The sequence below is a fragment of the Pygocentrus nattereri genome, chromosome 13, assembly GCF_015220715.1.
Source record: "Pygocentrus nattereri isolate fPygNat1 chromosome 13, fPygNat1.pri, whole genome shotgun sequence".
NCBI lineage: Eukaryota > Metazoa > Chordata > Actinopteri > Characiformes > Serrasalmidae > Pygocentrus > Pygocentrus nattereri.
In genome coordinates this window covers 1,869,414-1,897,358 of record NC_051223.1, presented here as the reverse complement: position 1 = coordinate 1,897,358, position 27,945 = coordinate 1,869,414, and the positions used below count along the sequence as shown (strand labels likewise).

Genomic DNA, 27,945 nt, shown 5'->3' with positions numbered 1-27,945 from the left:
TTTACTTGTCCTTTTTTTGGGGAAAGTCTTTTGAAAAGAACATGGAAGAAAATATCAAATTACAATTATGAATTAACACCACAATTATGGCTCTATATTTAAGGGCAGTACATTATGGGCCTATTCAGGTGCTTTACTTCCAATGTTTGTATACTTTTTTATCCCTATATACATATAAATACCTAATTACACACACACACACTTTTTTTCTATTTTGGCAATACCATCCAAGTCAATAATCATTTTAAAGAAAGAAGGGAAAAAATAATAAATACATGAAAAGGAATTTTAAAAAAGGGTGGGGGGTGGGGTGGAGGGTTTACAAACTAAAAACATGAAAATTTCTGACTTTCCTTTCAAATTAGCTCTTTGAAAAAAATTATTTACATTAACAAAGGGGAAGCATGTTCTTTAATTAAGAAAAGAGGAAATAAAAAAATAGGTCATTAAAAAACCTACATAAGTTCTGGGCGCCGGGGTCTTGATAGAATTCCATGATAGAAATTTCATGAATTGAAATAAATTTCAATGTCATGCCAGTCAAACTGTTGAGTGGGTTCAACAGACAGTCATTTTCTAGTGATTGCTTTCTTACTTGCAGCCAGCAAGGTCTTCAACAATTTCATATAATTTTGACCTAATTCTAAAGAATGATTTCCCAGAAAAAGAAAACCAAAGTCAAAGGGTATATTAATCTGAAATGTAGTACAGAGAGCCTGATGGATAGCTTTCCCATACCCAGACAGAACCGTACATTCCCAAAAGATATGGAAATGATTTGCATTAGCTGAATTACACATTCTCCAGCAGCCGGATCCTGAGCCTTGGTGTCGTTTCTGCGCAGATGTAATAAAGAACCGAATGGCATTTTTCCAGCAAAACTCTCTCCAGGTTAAGGAATTTGTTGTTGCCCACTGAAGCTGACATTTGTTTTCCCCATTCATCCTCTGACAGTGATATTTTCCCCTCCTTCTCCCACTTTTCATTAATATAAAATGTATTATTCTTCCTACAAAGAAGGAGTTCATTACAAATCCTAGAAATAATTTTAGATCAAGTACCTAATCTAATAGTTGAACCAAATCATTTTGAGGAGTCCTGTCTCTACATCTCATGGATTTACATTTTCAAAAGATTCATTGAAATAACATTGCACTTGAAGATATCTATAAAAATCTTTACATTACATTAACAGCATTTGGCTGACGCTCTTATCCAGAGCGACTTACAATTTGATCATTTTACACAATTGGCCTGACTGCATGTCTTTGGACTGTGGGAGGAAACCGGAGAACCCGGAGGAAACCCACGCAGACACGGGGAGAACATGCAAACTCCACACAGAGAGGACCCCGGTCACCCGGACGGGGAATCGAACCCAGGCCCTCCTCGCTGTGAGGCGACAGCGCTACCCACCACGCCACCGTGCCGCCATCTTTCCGGTCTAATCCGTAATCTTCCTTTAAAGACTGAAATGACTGGATTACTCCTTTGTGTAAAATAGTAATGCATGTTGTAAGACCCTCCCCTGCCCATATTTTAAAGCCTTTGTCTTCTTTATTAGGGGGAAACATACGATCATAAGCACACCATTTCAGCAGTCTTATTGAATCTTGTATCCCACTTAAAGTCATTATCCTTTCCCAAATTTTCATTGTAGGATTGATCCAGGGATTCTCCCTAAAAAGCTGTTTCATTAGTGTTCTATCAGCTATCATGGCTTGTAATGGGAAACTTACTGCCAATGCATTTTCAATTCCCTTCCATCCTGCTGTACAGTGCCCACTACTCCAATATTAAAGGCCTTCAATGAGAAGCATAAGAGTAGTCACGCAGACAGAGGAGGGAGATTCCTCCTTTTTCTTTTCCCTGCTGTAGTGTGATGTACTTCATTCTAGGTTGACGCCCCTGCCAAATAAACCAAGAAATCCATTTGTCCCATTCTCTGTATTGCTGATCTGATATCTCTACTGGCAGACTTTAAAGTAATCGAGGTGGTACATTCCTTTTGACTGCTTCTACCCTCTTGATTAAGGTGAGGCATGGGATAAGGTTGGACCATAGTTCACTTGAAACAAATCTCACAATTCTTTTGGTAAAAACACCCCCAAACACTTTATTTTGACTGCCTATTGAGCTTATATGCATCCCTGAGACTTTTTCGAGGGACATCATTTAATGTAATCAACTGAGTCTTTTGTTTATTAAGATTTTATCCTTGATACTCTTCCAATGCATTCATCAGTGCCAGTGATGACTGAGTGGGCTGCCCCAGGCATCATCTGCTAATAATGCAAGTTTGTGTTCCATACCAAATTTCTCTGGACTGTGTAATTACTTGACTTAGAGGCCCAAAAAATAAAACGAATAATAGAGGTGAAACTGGGCATCCTTGCCTCGTTCCTCGTTCGAACACGAATGAGCCTGAGAGCTCTCCATTTATTTTAATTCTTGCACTGGGCTTATTGTACATGGTTTGGGTTATTTTAATGAATGCAGGATGGAAGCCAAACTTTTTAAAAACTTTAAATAAAAAGGTCCACCTAACCGAGACGAATGCCTTCTCGGCATCTAAAGTAATTAACATTGCCTCAAGTTTGTTTTGGGTAATGTACCTCATTATATGCAGGGTTCTCTTTATGTTGTCCTGTGTTTGTCTCTGTGGTACCGATGCTGTCTGGCCTGAAGAAATGTTATTTTTTAAAAAGTGAACAGTAAGTATTTCTGTCTACGTTAGTCTGTTTCTCGTAGGTTGAACCTAGTTCAAAATTCTTGTGAGGTTGTGATGGGTTCAATAGAGGGACCTCCTGGTGTTTCACTAGGCTGTCAAAAAGGCTAATCTCACAGAGGGGCCAGAATGGAGCTGGAAGGAGAGCATGCTCAGCCTGTCATCTTTCATATGCAGCACAATGGCTTATGGTAACACAGATGTTGCAGAATGTGAGTCAAGTACAGCAACATTACAAGGCAGACCTGGTGAGAAGAAAGAAGTAACCTCTGCGGTAAGTAGAACATGAAAGGTTCTCCAGGTTCAAAGCTGTCGCCATGGAACGCTCCTATGGAGAAGAACCGACAGAGCAGGAAGAATCAGACAGAAGCCGACAGGTCAGCACAGCATCAGCAAGCAATGTGGAAATTAGTCACCCTCTTAGTGTTCTTCGTGCCAGTACAGCTCTACACCTCTGCAGGTCTGCAGGAGCATAGTTAAAAGCAGCTACTGCTTCACCATTATATTGATGCTCTGGTGCTCAATCCAATAACCATAAACATCTTTTTTTGCTAAACCTAATAAAAATATCAATTAGCATGTGTTTGACACATAGACTTGGCCTACGATGCCACCAAAGCACTTGCATTAATGACATAACACTTCTGCAGGATGTCTCAAACAAAAACATCTGTTGCCACCTTATGCTCATCTTCTGGTGCACAATTGAACTACTTATCCCATTCTTATTCCAATTTTGATGGTAAATCTTCATAAATGATGATTTTTTTAAGACGTACAAAGCAGACAGCATCTACTCTGTATTCAAATAAGGCTAGCTTTGGTTAGGGGTGAGGTGGTAATATTGTTCGACTTAGAATATGAATTTTGTTGTTAAGTGATACTTTTTAAAATCCCACAAACGGGGAAATTTCACCTCCGCATTTAACCCATTCGTGAAGTGAAACACCACATACACACTAGTGAGCACACACACACTTGGGGGCACTTGCCCGGAGCGGTGGGCAGCCCTATCCACGGTGCCCAGGGAGCAATTGGGGGTTAGGTGTCTTGCTCAAGGACACCTCAGTCATGGGCTGTTGGCTCTGGGGATCGAACCGGCGACCTTCCGGTTACAGGACCAGTTCCCTGACCTCCAGCCCACGACTGCCCCAATGTACCATGGATACTGTGATGAGCTGAAATAATATGGCATAAATTTGTGTTCATATCGCCCACCTGTAGCTTTGGTCAAAGCAGAACAGCAATGACTCTCCTGGACACCTCGCTAGGTTGCTATTTTACGCCTCAAACAAAGCAAGTATTGCCCCAATGAGTTAAAGTATAGGCCAGTAGTGGGTAAAAAACGTAGACCAGTATAACGGAAATCGGTGACGGTTTCAGCCAGTATATAATGTTATAATGCATTTATAGCCATTTATTCAAATAAAGCCATTTTAGACATTACGTTCCTTTTTTGCAGGTGAACAGAGGCATTTTATGTTGGAATGTTCCTTTATTTTTAATAAGGACCATACATAACAGATATGAACAATATAGAGATAAACCAAAGGCTCATACACACAGGCATGCGAACGGTGGTGACCCAAGTCATTTGTCTTATGCACGCATCCCATACACTCATGCTAGGAAGGAATTTGGTAAATATTTTATTTGTATTTATATGTATTATAGTTATGTTTATATATCTTCTCCCTCAACCAATCGATATGCAACTTCTGCATACTGCAACTCAAATTGGGACATTAACCATTTAGCTCAACAGGTTAACCTTGTATGTTGTACTGTTTGCACACTGCATTATCTGCACTTATTTGTGCCATATTGGTTAAAAATGTCATGCCAAAACTAATAACTAATAACTAGTACAGCAAATAAGCTGGTATACCGCCTACTGCTAGTACAGACACAGTGAATGAACACATTCTAAATGCAAGGACACTGTGGTGAACCTAATGAATGAACAGCAATGGAACAAAAGTACTTTCCATTGCTCTGTAATATCTATATAATACGAAATAACACTGCAATACACTACAGAGAGCACAGGGAGCTATGCATTGGTTTCTTTTAGGTAGATCAATCTTCACAAATTAGAATACTTTAGAAACAATCATTGGTCATTTCTGTTTGCCTCATTGTGCCAGAAGTAACTCACACAGTCATCTGTATGTAAGACGACAGACTAGGTGTACAGCAGCATCACAAGGCGGACCTGAAGCTCTTGAGCTCCCTGGGCTGAGGGCAGGTAGGCTCAGGCGCCGTATGAATCAGCATGTGGCGGGAGTGCCGTGAATGCTAACATGCACCATCAGGTCCCCTGAGCCACCCTTTCCGCCCGTGCTTCCAAATCTGCATGCGTCCCAGCTCCTCCACTGTCTGCTGTCATCAGGCTCACCGAATACGGGAAATGGCTCTCAACAGCAAGGCAAGGATCACATGGTAGTGGTTAATACAGTATGTACAGAGCAGCAGGAGGCTCCAAAACTCTGACCAGGCATATGATGTGATAAGCTGGTATAAAGAGGCCTTATATGTGAAAAAAATAATAATTACGTTAAAATAAAATTTTCTTCCAAGTGTTGGCATATTCAATCATGGTGCCTCTGACTACGTGTAAAGTAGACAAACAGCCAAGTATGACCAAGCAGCCTGCGGACCTTACAGTTAAGAGGTGGTCAGGCAAGGTCTCAATCAGTGTGCACCGAGACAATAATCTACCTTTTAATGAGGATAAGATGTAAAAGATGACTGTTGACTTCAGCAGGACTCGCCGTGATCACTCTTCACTGCACATTGATTATTCAACTGTGGAGACCGTCAAAAGTTCCTTGGTGTGTATATCACCAAGGACCTTACCTGGGCACTCAACACCACCTGGCTAGCCAAGAAAGCCCGGCAGCAACTTCACTTCCTGCGAAGGATGAAAAGAGCGAACCTGCCCCCCTTCCATCATTACTACCTTTGACAGGGGGACAGTGGTGAACACCTTAACCAGCTGTAAGGAAACTGCAACATCTTGAACTGCAGGACCCTAGAGGACTTTACCCCCCACTGACACCTTCTACCGCAAGCGCTGCATCAGCAAGGCGGCACTGTGGACAACTCCTTTCCAGCGCTCTTACAGACTCTTTACCCTCCAGCCATCTGGCAGAAGGTACCGAAGCACCCGTTCCATCAACTCCAGACTCTGTAACAGCTTTTTCCCTGAGGCGGTCAGATTACTGAGCACAGTGATGCCCCCCAACATCCATCTGGGTGAATCTACAACCTTTGCAACATCCATCATAGATTGATCACGCATCCTTTACCACCACTGCACAGCTGCACTTTAAATTCTTTACATATTTATGTTACGAGACCTCAATCTTTCTGCACAGCTTACAGTTGACAATGTTTCCAGTATTTCTTTCATCTCTCACATGCTGCTTTGATGTGTATATTCGCATGTGTGTATATACATATACATGATGCCCATTTGTATATAGTGTTTTATTGTCCTGTTTAGTATTTGTCATGTGTATTTATTGTTCTCTATATGCATCTGGTGTATTTACTGTACATTCTGCAATCGTTTCTCTCTATGTATCTACACTCTGTGTACTCCTGTGTAACGTGCTGCTGTTGTGTGCCTGAAGGACATTTCATTCCAATGTATACAAGTTATATTGAGGAATGACAATGAAGATCACTTGACTTGACCAGATTTGGCCTGAAACGAGATCCTGTTCCACTTAAGCCTTGATAAGATGGCAGCAACGATCCCACTGACACAAAACCAAAAAAAAAAAACAAAATACATATAAATATAAAAGTGTAATATTTGCCGGAAAGGTTAATCGCATTTAATATAAGGCTTCACGCTTCAGAAAAGTGTGACGCTGTATAATCAAATTCAAATGCTAGTTTCTATTTTATATTATAATATTGTTCATTTGGGTCAGACAACAGAAAACATTTGCTCTCAAGCATCGATGGAGATTTTCCTGCTGCATTTCAAGCTGATTACACGGTAAAAGTGATTCCTCTCATACACGGCAGACAAAACCATCTCAAAAGCAACCACACTGGTCAAAATGTTCCATTTAATATTCCCTTTATAAGGTCTCCAAACTCCAAATCAAGTTAACGTGTTAGCTTGTACACTCAAAAAGAAAATTAAGCCACAAAGTTTTGTATTTTAATAATAATGTATTTTAATAATAATGTATTTTAAACACATTTTCCATTCAATTTAAACACAGACATCCAATGTAAAATAGTATTATAATTTCTGTTTCTCCATCATGTTCAATAAACCTGAATAAATGAATGTTTAAATATTATTTATGCAATTATTTTACATAACATGTATTTCTAAAGAGTTAATAGTACCTTCTGCATTCACACCACAATTACTCGTGCACTGTTTAAATGTGTTAAATGACGAAACGTGCTAAACTCACAAACATTTATTGTAGCCCAAACTGTATAAAACAGTCACATTAAAGTTTACACATGTCTTGTAAAGTCTAATGTGAAAGAAATACATTAAATACACTTTATATATATATATATATATATATATATATATATATATATATATATATATACACACACACACACACACACACACACACACACACACACTCACCGGCCACTTTATTAGGTACACCTTGCTAGTAAAAGGTTGGACCCCCTTTTGCCTTCAGAACTGCTTTAATTATTCATGGAAGACTTTCAACAAGGTGTTGGAAACGTTCCTCAGAGATTCTGGTTGGTTATTTGAGTTCCTGCTGTCTTTCTATCATCTGGAACCAGTCTGCCCATTCTCCTCTGACCTCTCACATCAACAAGGCATTTTCGTCCACACAACTGACCGCTCACTGGATATTTCCTCTTTTTCGGACCGTTCTCTGTGAACCCTAGAGATGGTTGTGCGTGAAAATCCCAGCAGATCAGCAGTTTCTGAAATACTCAGACCAGCCCGTCTGGCACCAACAACCACACCACGTTCAAAGCCCCTTAAATCCCCTTTCTTCCCCGTTCTGATGCTCGGTCTGCACTTCAGCAAGTTGTCTTGACCACCTCTACATGCCTAAATGCAGTGAGTGGCGGCCGTGTGATTGGCTGATTTTGTGTTTACAAGCAATTGAAGCTAATAAAGTGGCCAGTGAGTGTATATTTATACCGTATGAAAACAGAGGTCTATGCTAGAAGAAACGTAAACTTGTTACTTCAAAATAAAACGCTGCCCACAGAGTACGGCCAGACGCCGAGGAACGGACACTTTGCTAACACTGTTACAAAGACAACTAAAAAAACATCTCTATTGTTTATTCAGTCGAATAGAGTGAAGTTGCACATATCAACCGATTCCCCATATGTTAACTTTTTCACCTCCGTTTTACTAGCTTACGTGTCTTCACCAGTACTGGGAAAGTCTCAAAATCTCACAGTGAATTCCTTGAGTGAACATGCCAAGGAGTGATGTTTAATGTGACCAGTGATTCTGTGGAAACTAGCACTGTGTCAGAGAAGCTCCTTTGTTTCAGCAGACCCTCATTCACTGTCAGCTTGAGTCATTTGTTCATTAGCACACAGCCTACGCTATGCTTACATCATGCAGGTGTAGGATGTTGGTGCAGGTGCCTTTTCACCAGGAGGTCTGGTATGAGTAAATTAACAAGGTATCAGATTGAGATCCAATACGAGTATCGATGCATCCCTACTTTGAATAATGAGCTGTCCCCAACCTTCACCGGGGAAAGAATTCTGTCATTCTACTTTCACATTATGAACTGTTTATTTACAGCATTTTAGCTGATGCTCTTATGCAGAGCGAGTTACAATGTGATCATTTTTACACAGGTAGGCTGAAGGTGGTGTTAGGAGTCTTGCCCAAGGACTCTTATTGGTATAGTGTAGGGTGGTTACCCAGGTGGGGCACTGAACCCCAGTCTATAGCATAGAAGGCAGAGGTGTTACCCACTACACTAACCAACCACCAACTATTGTTTCATTTCAATTCTGATATGCTGTGGGAGATAAAAAGCTAAAATAACAACTTCGTTGACATCCAAATACTTATGGGCCTGACTGTATATTTCTTACTGTCCACCACTGGTTATATACATTTTGTATATTGCAATATCATCCACAGAGCTCAGGCTAGAGAAAGTACATAGTTGCCATTTTACTTTCCTGGTTAAAAACGTTGCAGATTTTCAAAGCTGGCTTGTGACAACATGGCCTGTACAAGGTGCTACACAAATCAAATCAGAATTGGAAAACTGCTGGGAGAGCTGAAGCTGCAATATCCCACAGTGAGGGGCAATCAATCCCGAGCCATGACATCATCTTCCAGGGATCGGAGCGGAGCGTTGCCAATCAAAGGCACGAAGTTTTGGTGTGTCGAACCTCGGCACGCTGCCACCGCTAGAACTCGCACGTCTCAGCTCTAGGGTGCAGCTCAGCTAGAGTCACTCCTATCCGTCTCTCGGCTAAAAAAAGAATCCCGGGACGTGCGTCTTCACTCAGGGTCGACTGCGTCATTAGCATAGCCGTGGTTTTTACTGGGATTCAGACCACGTACGTGGCTGCATGAGGAGAATGGAGCTCGGCGCTTAATAACTAACTGCTTTCATGATTAAAGTTCTCCAGGAAAAGGTGCTTGTACAGGACGCTGTGGGAACAGTTAACGAGGGAGTCCCGTATTACGTCTAGGATGCGCTATTTATCTCCTTCCACAATTTAATTTTTCAATGAATGCTCTTACACTGATTGCTTACTCTCATGTCCAGGATCGATCCCAGAACTCTAGCTTCCCACTTTTAACTTACGTGTTGTACATAAAAAACCAGCCGAACCCCGAAAACATCCCTGCTCAGACAGACAGTCGGACAAACGAGGGCGCCAAAAAACATTGATTCTGAACACGTGTTGCTTGCCAAAGGATAAACCAAGGGGTTGAGATTGTCCTTTGTATGAGTCACAATAGGGTTTTATTCTTGGACAGAATGAAAAAACACTATTGTTCTCTTCCAGTAGTCATAAAATGTAGCATTGTGCAGTAATGCACTCTGTGATTATGATGTATAACAGAGACAAAAATAACTATCAGTGAACCGCAGACTGATGATTCAGAAAAATATATAAATTATTGTCCATACTGGTCTGTGAAAAAGTAAAAAAAATGGTTTAAAACTATTTATCAGGGCAGTGGGTGTGTTTTACACACTGTATAGCCTCTGATCTCATTACGTACAAATAAACATTAATACAGTAAAAAGAAACAAGAATCCTTGTTGTCAAAGGCATAATTACTAAGTCGTGAGCTGGTTATAGGAATAGTTATGTTTTCTCTTCTCCACTATATTCCAGCCATTACCAGGATTTATTAAAGAAATATTCCAGTGATTTTCAATTTACCGTTTTGCAACCAGATTTTTCCAGTCTAGCCAGCTTGCTTCAGCTCCTGTCTAGTGGGTATGAATGCGTGCCAATTTGTCTTGAATCAACCCAAGTGCATGGAACACTGCATATACATCATCATCTGTGATAACACACTGTATGCTACAGATGCCACAGATGAAAATTAGGTTGGAAAACATAAGCGCATTACTTTAAATATCCCCTCCCACACACCTTTAAAGAGTATAACTACATAAACCAACTATTGGCTTTTGACTACAAATTGTGGGCTGCCTCAAGGACACAAGTTATTACATTACAGTTCTAAATACACTGAGCCACAGTGATAAATATACTGGATTTATGATTTGCCGATTAGAGCTAGACCTTTAATTTGCAAAACATGGTCAATAAACAAAACAAAAAAACCCCACAAATATATAATATTAATTTATGCTAGCACCTCTAAGAGTTTTCCAATAGTATGTGGGATTGGTTGGGACGTGGTTGGTTAGTGTAGTGGTTTACACCAGTGCCTTCTACGCTGTAGACTGGGGTTCAGTGCCCCACCTGGGCAAACACCCTACACTATACCAATAAGAGTCCTTGGGCAAGACTCCTAACACCACCTTTGCCTAGCTTTGCCTACATTTATGGTATTTGGCTGACGCTCTTATCCAGAGCAACTTACAGTTTGACCATTTTACACAGGGAGGCCAAGGTGGTGTTAGGAGTCTTGCCCAAGGACCCTTATTGGCATAGTGTAGGGTGTTTACCCAGGTGGGGGATTGAACCCCAGTCTACAGTGTAGAAGGCAGAGGAGTTAACCACTACACTAACCACCACCATCTGTATCTGTAAGCTAACAAAGGTGCATGTAAATCAATCAAAACATTACAGACATGTATTTTACTTCCCAGAAATCAAAGGGAGCCCCTACAGAAATGTGATTGCTCATCATGGGTGCCCCCCTAATAAAGCTGGTCGTTGATTTAATAATAGGTTGCTTTAATTTAAGGATCACAAGAAAGTGGTTGTATAGTAGCCATTCATTTTGATTCTGCACACAATTAGCTTTGTCCCCTTTCTGCAGGCCCCAGAGTGGCCATCGTGCCAGGGCCCTGGAAACCGACTGATATTTTGAATGAATTTGATCAAATTGATGAAAATACGATAAAAAAAAAGCATTTAAACAAAACTAAAAACACTGTAATAATAAATGATGACATGCTTGTTCGCTTATGCAGATGGAAATCCAGGTCACTTCTGGTTTTGTAAATCCAACATGTTTTCATCAATTTTACTGAAGTGCATAGCGCAAAAACTGAGGGACCTCCAAGACAGACGGAAAGTGTGTATTTTAGCTGCTGTAAAAGGGGTTAAACTGTACCAGAAGCCTGAAAAAGAGAACCACAGTACTTTGTACTTGTGTCTAGTGGCACGATGCGCATTCACTCACTGTAACCGAACTAAACCCAATGACTGAACTGAAAATAGCGACTCAAGGTGTCTGAGAAACATTCATACATTACCATGATACACGATCATGCATTACCTTTAATGCTGTAAAGACAGTTTTTGCTATATATTTTTTCTTAAAAAGTAAAAACTTTGGGAAATCTGTGCTGTTTATTTATATTTACCTTAATATCTGCCTTTCTGCCAAGCAGATAAACACTGCCCAGAAAAAAACTCATTATACAAATATAATTATGCATGTTTCCTAGACATCCTACGACTTTTGCACAGTACTGTACTCCGTGAAACTGGGCTCAAAATAACCTTCAGTAGAAATAGTGTGTTGCAAAGATATGCAGCATATATGCGAAAGAAGCAGCAGCAGTGAAAGATTTAAGCGGGTTCATAGAGGAGAGGTGCCATGCGTCTCTTACCGTGAAGGTATAACTCTGCTGCTCTTCACGGTCCACAGGCTTCAAGAGTGTCAAGTAGCGTGCCAGCCCACTGGGTGTCACCGCAAAGATGCTGTCGTAGTTGTCCAGGGAGATTCGTACCATTGGATCTTTGCTCTGCAAGGGGTATCAATTATATTCCAATGTCAATGCAAGGGGTCCCCTCAACTCAAAGTCAGTAGGTCTAAAAAAAAAAAAAACCAAAACCAGCAAACCACTGCAAATCCAGAGGAAATCAGCTCATTCAGTTCATCCATGAATTTTGAGGCAGGAGAAAAAGCGGGGGAAGCAAGTCAAGTCCACAATTCACAACTTACCTCTTCCCTTTTTTAATGCACAGCAAATAAATACTATTATTTATTTCAGCAGATATTTTTGAGATGGAAAATAAGTGAAAAGAGACTAGAGTTCAAAACATGATTAAAAGGTGAGGAGAAACACACCTAACAACTGGGCAGACCACCAAAACTGTCACCATCAGATAAACCAAAAATATCAAGCTCCACTCTTGCTTAACACCTGAAACTCAACACTACTTATCTGTCAAAAAGCTCTTACTAAGAAAATGTAGGAATTAAAAAGCCGCTGATATTCTCCGAAACATGGACTGGCCACCTCTGAAACCAGGCTTCTTCACCGACCGCTCGGGATTACATTTTAAGACCATAAATTTTGGAGAAATGAAAAAAAATATCCCAGTAGATTTATTCGGAAAATGGTAAGCAAGTCTCCTGAAAAGATGGTCTCTGTGATTTGAATAGCACTGCATTTACAGTCTTAACTGCAGCGTTCAAAGCACAGTAAGCCTGCCGTTCAGTGTTTCAAGCCCAGTTGAGCAGAGCTATGAAAAACTGTTTAGCACACAAGACATACAACAGGAATCTATAGGTGTATGCCATGCACTGTGGCCTGATCAACATTCCTTGCTAACCTGAACGCCCACGGCACTCACGCAAATGCCCGTAAGCATTTTTCAGCGCTTATGGCAACTTCCATTATGTGAGCTGTTCCCCTTTCTCTGCTCTATGAGTTAATGCATCCATGACCTTAGCTGGTAATGTGCTTGACCTGGGCACGAACGCGGCTATAAAGAAAGTCGAGGGGAAAATGATCTGGATGACTGTGGCTTATTCACGTGACGGCGCACAGGCGTTATTAACCTCACATGAGTTTTCGTTCTTGTGCACGGAGACCTATACAGACAGGGTCCCTGGTGACATTGTCGAGTGCACCCTGCTAAGCCCTCACTCAAAGTTTAAACACACAGACGCTCATGCACATCGCCCGAGCGCTAATTAGAGTGAGGAACTGTGCTATACCAGCAGCCTTCATGCTGGAAATGGGGAAAAAAATTAATAAATAAAAGTCAAGGCATTCGTTTATTCACAGTTTCAGCCATATCACTTTTGCTTACATTCTCCCCTCCCTTATGTGGTCTTTCTTTTCAGCTGCGAGTTCCTAAAAATTCACCCACATGTCTAAATGAGACACTTCAGAGGCCCTGCCGGGTCCCCGAGCGTAAACACAAATCAATAAAGCACGGCACAAGATGGTAATCATGCAGAACACGGTAGAAGAAAGGACAGCACGGCAGAACAGAACAGAGAGAAGACGAGGAAGGCCAGATGAGGACTTCACACCTCTAGTCAAGGGTCTAGCAACACTTTTGCTAATACCTACAGGCACTTGGTTCAGTGTGAGCTACGGGAAGAAGACAGACCATTAGGGTGTGAGCTGAGGACAGTTTCCAGTCTCTTAAAAACAGTTCTGGGATTTTGTGCAAAGAGCATATCAGATTTTAAGCACTTCGTCTTCGTGAACCAGCATGACGAACAACATCGAAGATTCTGAAAAGTGAAGAACGTGTTATTTTTATGAGCACAAAATATTTCACTGTTTTTCCCTCCAAGGCAGGATCTTTCAGAAGGACTGCTCACCTCACCACACCTTCCTTGCGTCAGAAGAAAATCTAAATTTCATCAGAGAGAGAGAATTGAACAGAGAACTGTGCCCTTTTCGCTCCACTTCAAGCTCAAAACGGATGTGTCCCATGTGTGCTTGGATAAATCATTTATCAACACATATTGTGTTTCATTGACTGCCTGGATTAAACAGTAATGAATGATGGTTAAGCATTTAATTGAACGATTCCGTCTGGACGTTTGTACACAAGAAATCTGACGTAACTGGACCTTCACGTTTTGGTTAAATTCTCCTGCGCTGTGCCATTTAAATATTAATACGTTCACAGTTTAATAACATGCCAACATGAATGGCAAGTTCCATTAATGATCTTGTTAAATCACAGCCACTGTGGTACGTTTTTCAGTCTGAGGTACTGTTTGCAAACACGGTACCTCAGACTGGTGATATCAGTAATATCAGTAACATAAGCACTGGAGGACTCTATCTTCAGTAGACAGTGCTCTCTGGAGAATTATGGATAAATCAACAAGCAGCAAACTAACAGAAGCAACTGCAAAGCTTTTGTTCCCTCAAAGCAAAACATTATGTAGCAGCACGAGAGTGAAAAGGCTATTGTGGAGCAATTGTGGAGGCTGAAACAGCTGGTGATGGAAATCGGATTGCGGTCATCCTACTTTTACGTCTAGGTCACATAAACCCATGTTCATATAATGAAAATAGTGCTATTGAAAGAAAATACAAAAACTCAGTGATTTGTAAACTGTTCCAAATATTTCACTGATATCAGCACAGAGAAGATATATTTAATAATTTGTGTAAAAAGGCAACATGAGATGCAACCTTGATTGAGTAGGTCAGGAGCTTTCATGACAGGCTTGCTCAGAAAAAACTTAAATAAGTCCAACGGTTTAAAAACGAACAATTCCCAATGCATAACTGTGAGGAATTTACAGTCCGTCGCATTCTCTAAAGATTCAGAGAATCTGGACAAATCTCCAGGTGTAAAGGGCAAAGCTACAACCTAATCCCGAATGCCTGCGATCTTCCCACCCTTCAGACGGCACTGCATGAAAACCGACATGCTTCGGTAATGAATATAACTATATGGACTCTTCGTATGAAATACTTCATAAACCATCTGGCAGTGAATACGGTTCTAGAACAGGCTATCTATTATTATTATTATTTACATGTACATTCCCATTAAGCTTTTTTAGTCTGCTCATATAACTATAACGAAATGCACTGCTTTTAAAAAAGTAGACTGACATTATCACCACCAACTACATAGAATAAAGCGATACATTTCAATTAATTATTTTAATTATTTGACAGCCCTTATTATAGTTATTATATAATTATAAATGTAATCGTGCAATGGTCTAAGCACGGGCTCTATCATCAAGAGATCGTGAGTTTTAAGCCCAGAAGTGGTACAGAGAGCATAGTTGGCCGCAGTTTATCCGGGTGGGAGGGACGGCCCCTCCTGTCAGCATTACACCTCCTCCAAGCGGGTCGAGCTGTCCAGTGACATACTAGTTTGAAACGATGCCGCTTCATGTACCAAAGCACATGCTAGCCAGACAGCTCGGTGGCATCGAGCGATGGGGGGATACCTAGCTAGTGGCAGGGAATTATTTGTCTAATTTAGAGAAAGATTGTGTTAAAAACTTTCCATTTACATTCAATTCATATTCTGCATCAACAGAGTAAAGTCACTTCCAAACCTTTTCATTCAATAACATGGCAAAAAAACGGGAAAAAAAAATGGGAAGCACGGATTGGACAGTAAAACATTTCTTCACAACGAAAACTTAGTGAAACATCTCTTTTACCTACAAACACGAATTTGGTGTCAACTGAATGGAATAATCACTATTAAGTTACACCATTGCGTTAGTGTTACCAGAGAATTATGCAGTTTTCTGATGACAACAAAGATAATTGGACCTGGTCTCCCTGTGGGAGAAACAAGTGGCTCAGAAAGCAAAAGGAATCATCACTCAATGTGATCACGTTTTGTCCGGTGAATTCGCGGTCATGCCGTCAGGTCGGCGTTATATTACGCCCTTCAGTAGAACAAATCGCTATTCCAAGTCTTTTATTCCTTCTGCCATCAAGCCATTAAATGCGGATAATAGTCTTTTTAAATGATTGTTATATTGTTTATCTATCTATCTATCTATTTATTTATTTATTATTGTATTGCTAAAGTGTGTGTGTGTGTGTGTAGTCGTGAATATGGACGAGAAGGCTGCAAATTATTTGCCCTTTTTGGGACTAATAAAGTTCTGTGAACTGTGAACTGTGATTGAACCTCACCTCTTCCACGTCATTATCCAGAGCGATGATGGTCAGAGGGGAGGAGAGATTGCTGCTACTGGAAATAGTGGTGCCCACTGATGCAGACTCGATGATGAAGCCGTGGTAGGCAGGGGCCTGGAAGTACGGCGCCTGGTCATTCTCATCCAGCACCTCGATGTGGAGGTTAGCAAAGGCTGGGAGGGGGTGGCCATTGTCCTGCTCGGCCTGCAAGCGGAGATAACAGTCAGTAAAAAGATCCTTGAGGAGGGAGCTTCCACGGACAGCCCAGTGGGTCCTTCAGGTCTAGTGAACTGCTAGTACATGTAAGCAAGCAATCTGGCAAAATGTGGTCAAAATAATCAATTCATACCTTCATCAGAATCATTAAATATTAGTGATACTTTTTTAATCCCACAAACGGGGAAACTCCACCTCCTCATTTAACCCATCCGTGAAATGAAACACCACATACACACTAGTGAACACACACACTAGGGGGCAGTGAGCACACTTGCCCGGAGCGGTGGGCAGCCCTATCCAGCGATTGGGGGTTAGGTGTCTTGCTCAAGGACACCTAAGTCATGGACTGTCGGTGCTGGGGATCGAACCGGCAACCTTCCGGTCACAGGGCCAGTTCCATAACCTCTAGCCTATGACTGCCCCTCTGCCATGGCAGAGCCTTCAAAGAAAATCATGGAAATCTTTAGTAAAAGGCGAAAGATTTGTGCGTGAATGAAGAGAAACCCGAGCTATAAATATTCAGGTATTATTTTAAATAAAGAATAATTATGGAACTCAAAACATTTAGATTTGCCATTACAAGGTATCACATACCTTTATGTTCAGTGAGCATCTGATGATTTAGCATTGGTTAAAAATGCTGCTAAGTTGGCCTAGTTAGTTATAATAGCATTAACCAATGGCTGAATGCAATGTGATACTTTTTTGATCCCACAAACGGGGAAATTCCACCTCCACATTTAACCCATCCATGAAGTGAAACACCACATACACACTAGTGAACACACACACACACACACACACACACACACTAGGGGGCAGTGAGCACACACTTGCCCGGGGTGGTGGAAATGATCCAAGAGCTACAGATAAGCTATTGAAAATAATATCAATGAATGACAAAAACAACATTTCACCTGCCAAATGAGGACGAGGCTGAGCTTGCACCTGCTGAAGCCATGCAAGAATGTTGCATGGACTGTAATAACCCTTCACTCAGACAAATGAAGGCTGCACTCTATTAATACAAGCCGTTCCCTATTCTGCTGCCTCCTTCATTGGTGTAAATCCAAAGGCACGCAGCCCATAAATGGTAATAGCCTTTATGAAAGCGCAATGGAGCCATGCACTATTGATCTTCACAAAGGCTGATCCAAAAATCTTCTTTGTAAAGATTCCTGCCGACGGATGGACAACAAAGGTGGGCATGCACAATAATTAAGCATCTCTTGCCATCCACTGCCGGGTTTGAATCACACTGTGTTATCCATAGCTTTCATCAGTGCAGACCACAAAAAAAGCTTAAGAGGGATCCTAATTAGACAAGGCTTCTGATGCTAATTAGAGATCGCTACTGTGTCCTACAACTGCGGTCGACAATAAGATGGTGTTGGAGAGATTTTGGTGCCAGATGAAAAGCACAAACTGCAGCAATTAGGACTAGCACTGTAATGAGAGTGACATATGCTGCAGTATGTAATTATGGCTAAAGATACCCTAAAGAGATAATTGAGGTGGGCTCTCAGTGGTGGGTTCTAAGAGACAGTGGAGCCATGTGTAAATTAAGCAAACTACCAAAACAAGGCCACAACACCGAACTCTTCCTAACGACCGCAAAAGTTTGTTTTTCCATCTAAATCACACTAAATGTTTTCTTTCCTGACAGAAACTGTCCACTTATTTTTTAATCTGCTTGTTTTTAACAGAACACTCCTGCATGAATGTACATAATGGCCAAATTAAGAACAATACTGGTCATTTTCATTGAGCGTTTTTTGCACAATTCTTCACAATTGGAAATGGGTTTGGCTGGCCTGTATTGGAAGATGCTGATGACGAGCGATCCCTCAAAGCAACTAATACTACAGCTTCAACTTGGCCTTAAATACTGTCCTGTTCTCATGCTGTATGGAGCTGACAGCATTTAGCCTCCACCTGTTTAATCCTAAAGGTGGTTGGTTAGTGTAGTGGTTAACACCTCTGCCTTCTACGCTGTAGACTGGGGTTCAATCCCCCACCTGGGCAAACACCCTACACTATACCAATAAGAGTCCTTGGGCAAGACTCCTAACACCACCTGGGCCTCCCTGTGTAAAATGATCAAATTGTAAGTCGCTCTGGATAAGAGCGTCAGCCAAATGCCATAAATGTAAATCTCTATTCACTCACACAGAACATGTGGCATTGAACATATAAATAAAAAATGCTTTTGGTCATGAGCTCACGACCCGTGGATGTTGGTGCTATATCCGGTGTGGGGCTCCACCATGCCAGATTAAAAACTGATTTAAGGAAAATTAGGGAGGACGAATAAAGAGAACATTTTACTTGTTTAAAGCTATATGCCCCTTCATAAGCCATCCATGGCAATGTAATATAAACACAAACCTACATAAATACTTAGAAACACCCATTCAAACGGGTATCACATGCATTTGCCAACTTTAAGGACAAGCTGACATAGCATCAATGTGAAGTGAGCGATTTTTTCACTGACACTGTAAAGGTAAAGTAAGCTTCATTTGACCATTTGTAATATTTAAGCAGTGGTCATTTGACCATTTGTGAGATGTCACCTGACACAGGTGTTTTATTAATTTCATTTGACATCAAAGTTGAAAAACAGCCTTAATGACAAAGGATGCATATTGCAATAAGCCTTTAAAGATTTAAGTAGGTTCAGGTCAGTTGCCATGACAAGCTTGCATAGGCGTCATGTAGCCTTATGAACACTGGCCGAAAGTAAAGTGTGACCAAAACAAAGAAGAAAAACTAAAGCACTCACATAAGCATTTACATGGAATCGATCACATACTATAACCTATTTTATTTATCAGTATTACTCAGTGAAATCTACAGCAACTGAATTTCTCACAAATAAATCAATAAATAAATCTAAATAAAAAGAGAGTATGATATGGATAAGATTTCCAAAGACTCGTGAGATCCTTGGGCCGTCTTCAGTGCACTACTCTTGTCCACAGACACTTCCACATATTTTCAATGATGGTTCAGGTTGGGGGACTGTGAGGGCCATGGCAACACCTTCAGCGTGCACCTCTTGAGGCAGTCCATTGTGGATTTTGAGGCGTGTTTAGGATCATTAGAATTAGAATTAACCACCATTTGTCTCTGTGTTTGCACACTCTGAAATTAGTCCTCTGCATTTAACCCACATACATACACACTAGTGAACACACACACTAGGGGGCAGTGAGCACACTTGCCCAGAACGGTGGGCAGCCCTATCCACGGCGCCCGGGGAGCAATTGGGGGTTAGGAGTCTTGCTCAAGGACACCTCAGTCATGGACTGTCGGCACTGGGGATCGAACCGGCGACCTTCCGGTCACAGGGCTGGTTCCCTAACCTCCAGCCCATGACTGTGGTAGAAGCCAACCTCTTTTCATCTTCAGTCTTGTCAGTCTGCTAAATATTCCTGAAGGTCTTTTGCAGCCAAAGGCAGGTTCTGATTTGCCTTTCTACCAATCCTATGAGCAGTTCTCTCTGAACGTTTTCTTGGTCTTCCAGATCTCAACCTGACCTTCACCAGTAACTGCCACATCTTTAAATAACAAACTACCTGAAAGTGCTTTGCTGTCTTGTCTGTCCGCTTTGTGGGCATCAATTATTTTGTTTTTCAGAGTGCTCAGCAGCTGCTTAGAAGCACCCATGGACGCTGATTGTTGGGGCGATGTTTGAGCAGTCAGAGTATTTACAAAGCTTTAAAATTTGAAACTTGGCCTTTCATAAGGATGAATCTGAAGAAGCTGCAGAACTAACAATTAAATCTTTGGTGAAAGTTATCCATCTCTTGGGGTGCCCAGACTTTTGCATGCTGCTCCTCTCCTTTTTTCAGTCTAAAATTGTGTAAAAGAAAGGAAGTTCCTAATAATTCATCTTTAACCTTGTGCTTTTTTAGAGATCAGCTCATCTTCTAGTCACTTAACTATTCACAGTAGCAGAACATTTTGACCAGGGTTGCCACAAACCTTTGCATTCCACCGTATGCTTGGATTATGCTCGTGGAGAGTCGTGCTACAGCACATCAAGTGATCCGAATATATTTTATGGGACTGACACTAGCAGCCCTCTCCTGTAGTCCGTTTCAGCCAGGGTTGAGCAGAAAATGCAGCATTTCATGTGAAGATGTTCCTGTGCCAGGATCCACTGATGACTCAGCAGCGATGCTTTTGAGCTCCTGACATGCCATTTCCCCATTAGAGCTGACAGCGCTTGACAGAAGTGTAAATATGAGCGGCAACATCTATTCTAACAAAACACTTCACTCACAGATGGGAAATATCAAGTATATTGCACCTGCTGGATTAGCTTGTGGTTTAGCCAAAGCCTAACAAGCACACATGAGAAAAAAAAGTGAACCAGAAAAACACGGAGAAATCAGAGCAATGCTGCCATCATGCAGTGGGCATTAGGCCACAAAGACCCTCAACACAAGTACAGGACCGCGAATCACAACATCCAGCCAGCACATTGCAAACACACAGTCCTTCAGTAGAAACTCCATCCGTGTTCTTTTCAAGGAGATGATAGAGGACAAAACAGAGCAGGATCTGCTGCCAATCCAACAGCTAAACATGTGAACAGTGGAGGAATGTGAGCTGCTTTACTTGCTCTATTGGAATAAAGAGGAGATATGCATCATATGTTTAAGAAGTAGGTCTCTGGTCCAGGTGTTCAGGTTTTGAAGGCTACCTACATAAGGGCTTCATGACGCATTCATAAGCACTGAATAATGCGTTTATGAAGCACTACCTGAACATTTATTAAGTGCTTATGTCACTTCTCGCAACCTGACATAAGATGTTTTATGAAATAAATGACATTGTAGTGACATAATATGAATAAACGTTGAACATATTTACAGCACTAAACATTTAAAACACTATACATAACTATATATGTCAGCATTCTTAAGCATTCCCTGGCTGGGCAGCCAGGGTCCTCTCTGTGTGGAGTCTGCATGTTCTCCCCGTGTCTGCGTGGGTTTCCTCCGGGTTCTCCGGTTTCCTCACACAGTCCAAAGACATGCAGTCAGGCCAATTGGACTTGCTAAATTGCCCCTAGGTGTGAGTGACTGTCTGTGTCTGTCTGTCTGTCTGCCCTGCGATGGACTGGCAGCCTGTCCAGGTATCCTGCCTTCCGCCCGATGACCGCTGGGATAGGCTCCAGCATCCCTCCGCGACCCTGATGGAGAAGCGGCTTAGAAAATGGATGGATGGATGTTATGTTATGTACTTTATTGGTCCTACAAGGGAAATTTGTCATTTTGCTGCCTAACTATGCCCTGGAAGCAGCCGTGTAACCAGCAGAGCAGCGCCACCTGGGGCAGTGGAGGGTTAAGTGCCTTGCGCAAGGATACAACTAGGTATCTACTAGGTCAGCCGTGGGATTTGAACCCGCAACCTTCCGGCAGCCTAGTGATCGAAGGCAAGTGTGCTGTTTTAACACTAAAGGGTAACACTTTACACGAAGCGTGCCACTTAACGTTGACAGAACCAGCATAGGACATCTGCTCTGACATAAACATGACATAGCAGATGCTGTCGTTTCAGCAGATGCTGTCATAGCAGGCTCTGTCAATGTCCCACACGCCTATTAGACTAAGGCGACTTAATCCAGCCAATAATTCAAATGACAGCTAGGCTGTAGTTGATGGATTATGGAGACCTTGGACTATGGGGGTAACATGGACAGACTGGAGAATGAAGGGTTAATAATGAGTTATAATCAGTTCTCCTATTTGAGTGGTGGAGGCATGACTGATGGGTTGACATGAAGTTGGCGCAGAAGGACTGAGCTCATTTCACTGGTGCAGAAAACTGATAGAGCAGGGCTGAATAGAAAAGAAGGACGAGACGGAAAAGAAGCGATCTCACGCTGCTTTGCACAGATAAAAGCATGTCAGTGTGTATATGACTGGGTGACAAAAGCGCATATGATGTGATGTCTGTATTTTAAACGCAGATAACTCTCGCAGGGGCCGATTCAAAGGTTTTCGTGGGTAGTGAATTTGACTGCAGCTGATTTTTGGCGAAGGGAAAGCCAAACGTTCACTGGCGGCACACGAAAGAATGCACGAAAGAAGTAAATCCCACTGGCAGTAAATCTTCTCATTTGCTGGAAGAAATGACTGGTCATGCCAGGCAATACTGTTGTGTGGAAATTGAGTCTAGCTAGCCAGCTAATCTGGCCAGACTGGGATGAGATTGTGTAGTTACAATCAATCATGTTCATTACACTCAGGGCCAGATGTACTAAGCCTTATGTGCCAGCTCTCAAGCACAACCAGAACAGATACAGGAATGCTTGCATGTGTAAGAACAAAGAGATCTTATTTTTGTGATCACAGCGCAACAAAACAACAGCAGCACTACGCTGGCCCAGGTAGATACGAGTTCATTTGCAGGTAATATCAAACTCCTGATGGGCTGTTTTGATTAAGAAAAACAACTCAAGTACAGGAAGCCATGTAAGTTTGTTTAAGTGCAATATTTAACATCCTTTGATATAAAAAAAAGAAGGTAAAGTGCTGAAAACTGTAACAAAACCAGCCCATTAATGTGCAATATTAAACATCTGTAAAATAATTTCTCAGAAAATCCTGAGGCTGAATCTCAAATGGTTCACATCCCCCATATGTGCTTTATGATTTATGAAATTTTGGATTTTACACCTAAACACTGCACAAACGTCCAGTATGGAATTGTGCACACATGGCTGAATGCAGAGGGGGCATTTGTTGGACGTACTGTGCACTGTTTAGATGCAGTAGCCATTATTTTAAGACCCTTTGGCTCTTTGTAGGGAGAAGGGAGCCAGTTTGTAGTAGTGTTGTGTCGCCTGACCCCAACACTGTGTGCTGATTCACTGAATGGAGTCATCAGGTTCTGCTCGAGAGCAGCACTGGTGCTTGATCGTTTTTGCTGTAAAACATGAGCACGCAATGCCTTGACAACAGACAATAACAGCTTTTGTGGGAAAAAACACATTTAGGGTTCAGAATGTGCTGCGTGTTAGAATAACCCACGAAAGTCAGCTTATTTTCTGGCTTGCAAATGAACTCTTCATATATTTTTGTATTTTTTTAATAAGGCTATATTCCACGGAAATCTGCGTATGAACTGCGAAGAATTCACCTGTAAAAAGTTTTGGGATGGATGGATGGATGGATGGATGGATGGATGGATGGATGGATGGATGGATGGATGGATGGATGGATGGATGGATGGATGGATGGATGGATGGATGGATGGATGGATGGATGGATGGATGGATGGATGGATGGATGGATGGATGGATGGATGGATGGATGGATAGTGTAGTGGTTAACACCTTTGCCTTCTACACTGTAGACTGGGGTTCAATCCCCACCTGGGCAAACACCGTACATTATACCAATAAGAGTCCTTGGGCAAGACTCCTAACACCACCTTGGCCTCCCTGTGTAAAATGATCAAGTTGTAAGTCGCTCAGCCAAATGCCGTAAATGTGGATGGATGGATGGATGGATGGATGGATGGATGGATGGGAGGTTGAACCACTGTTTCTGGCTAGTTCACCTTTCGTTATTATTCAGTTACCACATAGCTGGATTTGATGTAGCTTACTGCGGTTGTAAATCAGAGGAACAAACAATATAAATACAAAAGGAATTTTAAAAATGCAATTGAATCTATTCATAAAAAATTAGGGATGCACTGAATTTCAGCCACCGAATTTTTTTGGTCTAAATGATGGATGAAGCAGGTCTACAACAACACGTCTTCAAAAACTCAAAACAAAAAATGCTATCACTTTTGGCTACAGTTGTCTAGTCATCAAAGACGTTATTAATTTTTAGAAATATGGCATATTATCACAGAACGTTTGACTTTTGCAGTCATATATGCATGTAAAAATGTAATTATTTAATAATGGCTTGGACCATGGCCAGAGATAGAAAACATTCTGACAACAACACACAAAAAAAACACAGTGATATGCAAAAGTGTGGGCATCTCTGGTCAACTGACACGGCGTCTTCTCACATCTTCTACAGAGCAGAAGCTTCTGCAACACAATCTCAGAACTCCAGAGTTCTCTTATACTTACATCTCCCCTTAAAGTCCATGGCACTAACAGATCGTCCACAAAAGACACAGCATAACTAGTTCTTTTAATGAGCTATTTACTTTAAACTGTCATCATTTGTATGATGTGAATCAAACAAGTTAAGCTTTGCCCAAACAAATTGATTTGCTTTTGCTCAGTGGAGGCATGCTTCTGATTTCAAATGAGGCTTCCACACTTTATTAGGAATATTTCCCTGCTTTACTGAAGCACAGATAAAGACAGTGTGTGAAATGCACAGCCTACTAAAAGATTTGTATAAAATGTGTTCATTTTTATTTTTATTTTAAACAATTATCTGGAAAGCAAAGCCATATTCATACTCAAAAGCCAGGATATTATTGGAATACTTTTACTGGAAATCCTCGAGTTTTGCATTATTAAAATAAGCAGCCTATAAACAATGTTTCAATGGGACCTACCTGTTCATACTTGCCATGAACATCTCAGTAACCAGGACACAACATGAAGCATGAAAGGCCAACGGCTCAATCATTTCATGAAAGATGTTCAAACTTAAAACAATTGGCAGTGATTTGTAAATCCACTTTAACCTGTATTACACTGGGAATGGGAGGCAGGAGAAGTGCTGGAGCAAGGTGCTGATTGATGCTGATCATTGGTGCTGAAAGCACTGCAGTTGCATTAGATGGCATAATTAATAGGGTGTCCATTCTCCACGATGCACATTTTCACAGTTTTGCACTGCGCCATCATAATTTCATGACGCATATTCAATGTTCTTCCTTTCAAACTTAATGTATAAAAAGATAGTTTGTGGAATTTCTTCCCTCCAAGATATTCCACGATCAACTGTGAGTGGTATTACTGAAAAGTGGAAGTGTTTAGGAACCACAGCAACTCCGCCTCAAAGTGACAGACCAAGTTACAGAGCGGGTCAATGAGTGCTGAGGCGCATAGTGCATGAAAGTCACCAACGCCCTGCTGATTCAATAACTGCAGAGCTCCAAGCCTCCTCTGGCATTAACATCAGCGCAAAAACTGTGTGCTGGGAGCTTCATGGGTTTCCATAACCCAGCAGCCGCATGCACACATTACCTCACCAAGCACAATTTCGAGCGTCAGATGGAGCGGTTTAAAGCACGTCGCCACTGGACTCTGGAAGAGCAGAAAGGTATTCTGCTGAGTGAGGAATTACGCTTCTTTATCTGGCAGTCTGATGAATCAGTCTGGGAGAATGTTACCTGACTGCATTGTGACTGCACTGTAAGGTTTGGTAGAGGAGGGATAATGCTTTGGGGTTGTTTTTCAGGGGTTGGCCTTGACTCCTTAGTTCCAGTCAAGGGAAATCCTAATGCTTCAGCAGGCCAAGACATTTTGGACAATTGTAAGCTTTTTGTGTTTGCGCTTTACTGTTCCAGCATGACGTACACAAAGTTTGATGTGAAAGATCCATTGTGTGTATGTATGCATGCATATATATATATATATATATATATATATATATATATATATATATATATATATATATATACACATACACACACACACACACACACACACCCCTCACAATTCTGCAAATATTTCATCTTTTCTTTAACATTATAGAAATGAAACTTAGACTAGCAGAGCAGATTTACTGTCCTCTGAAAAGAACAACACACAGACATTAATGTCTAAACAGCTGGCAGCACAAGTGAGTCCACCTCACAGTGGACGTGTCCAGATTGTGCTCAAAGTGTCAATATTTAGTGTGACCACCATTATTATCTAGCACTGCCTGAACCCTCTTGGACATGGAATTCACCAGAGCTGCACAGGCTGCTACTGGAATCCTCTTCCACTCCTCCATGATGACGTCACAGAGCTGGGGGATCTTAGACACCTTGCGCTCCTCCTCCTTCCGCTTGAGGAAGCCCCACAGGTGCTCAATTTGGTTTAGGTCTGGAGACATACCATCATTGGCCAGTCCATCACGTTTACCTTTAGCAGGGCTGTTGTCATCTTGGAGGTGTGTTTGGGGTCGTTATCGAGTTGGAAAACTGCCATGCGGCCCCGTTTCCGAAGGGAGGGGATCACGCTCTGCTTCAGAACGTCACAGTACATGTTGGAGTTCATGTCTCCCTCAGTGAACCGCAGCTTCCCAGTGCCGGCAGCACTCATGCAGCTCCAGACCATGATGCTACCACCACCATGCTTGACTGTAGACTATAGGCAAGAGACAGCTGTCTTGGTGCTCCTCACCAGAGCGCCACCACACATGCTGGACACCGTCTGAGCCAAAGAAGTTTATTCTTTTGTCGTCAGACCACAGGACCTGGCTCCAGTAATCCATGTTCTGCTTTTCTTCAGTAAACTGCTTGTGAGCTTTCAAGAGTCTCATGACACAAAGGAGGGACAACGACACAATCAGGCACAATTTGGACATGATCACTGTGAGGTGTACTCACTTGTGTTGCCAGCTATATAGGCATTAATTGCTGTCACAATTTTTTTACTTGTAAACAGCCCCTGCCGATGTTTTAAAACACGCATATGTATATTTAAGAGTAAAAAAGCTAGTCCAAATATTCTAAATCATGCAATCATGCTTGGGTACACAAGGAGCATTCAGAACCATAAAGGCATAGTTCTTTATAAGTAAGGACGGGTTGAGCCTTGCCACTATGCCAAAAAAAGTTAAAACTGTTTAAGAAATGAGGCGCATTCCTCAATGAACAACGGGAAGGATTTTTTAGGTACTTCACCTTCTACAGTGCAGAATCTCATCAAAAGATTTAAGGAATCTGAAATAATCACCGTGCATAAGGGGCAAGGCTGAAAACCTGTACTGTCTGTGACCTTTAGTCCTTCAGACGCCACTGCATTAAAAACGGACATGCTTCTGTAATGAATATCACCACCTGAGCTTTGGAATACTTCAGAAAACACTAAACACTGTTAGTTACATTCAGCAAGACTACACCAAGCCACATTCTGCACGTGTTACAACAGTATGGCTTCGTGATACGAGTGCGCAGGTGCGAGACTCGTCCTGACCCGTCTTCTGCTAAAAAAAAATATGACGCATTGTGACGCGCCATATATGACAATGAGCTGTTAAGCAGGTGAAGTGTTACACCAAGAAAGGGAAAAAAATCCACTACAACATTTTCTCAGCCTCAAATGATTACTGAACACTGTTATAAGGAAAAGTGATGTAAACAGTGTTAAACAAGCACCTGAAACATGTTACAGGCACTGAATCTAGAACAAGTGTACATATGCAAAAAACAAAGAACAGGTAAAAGCAGACGTTGAACTGTTAACCGTCTGGGGTCTGAAGGCATTGTCGTGATTTGTGTGTATCTTCT

The 27,945-nt window shown here is 41.6% G+C and overlaps 1 protein-coding gene across 5 annotated transcripts in view; it reads right to left on the bottom strand.

Annotated features, from left to right (window-relative positions):
• The window catches only part of pcdh15b (protocadherin-related 15b), a 323,144-nt gene that overhangs the window by 175,718 nt on the left and 119,481 nt on the right, over positions 1-27,945 (bottom strand). For all 5 annotated transcript variants that reach the window (XM_037544214.1, XM_037544216.1, XM_037544217.1 and 2 more), the window contains exons 12-13: positions 16,279-16,485; positions 12,013-12,147 (exon numbers count right to left, since the gene is read on the bottom strand). In XM_037544214.1, the coding sequence (XP_037400111.1) occupies positions 12,013-12,147; positions 16,279-16,485 (342 nt within the window). The remainder of the gene's footprint in view (positions 1-12,012; positions 12,148-16,278; positions 16,486-27,945) is intronic.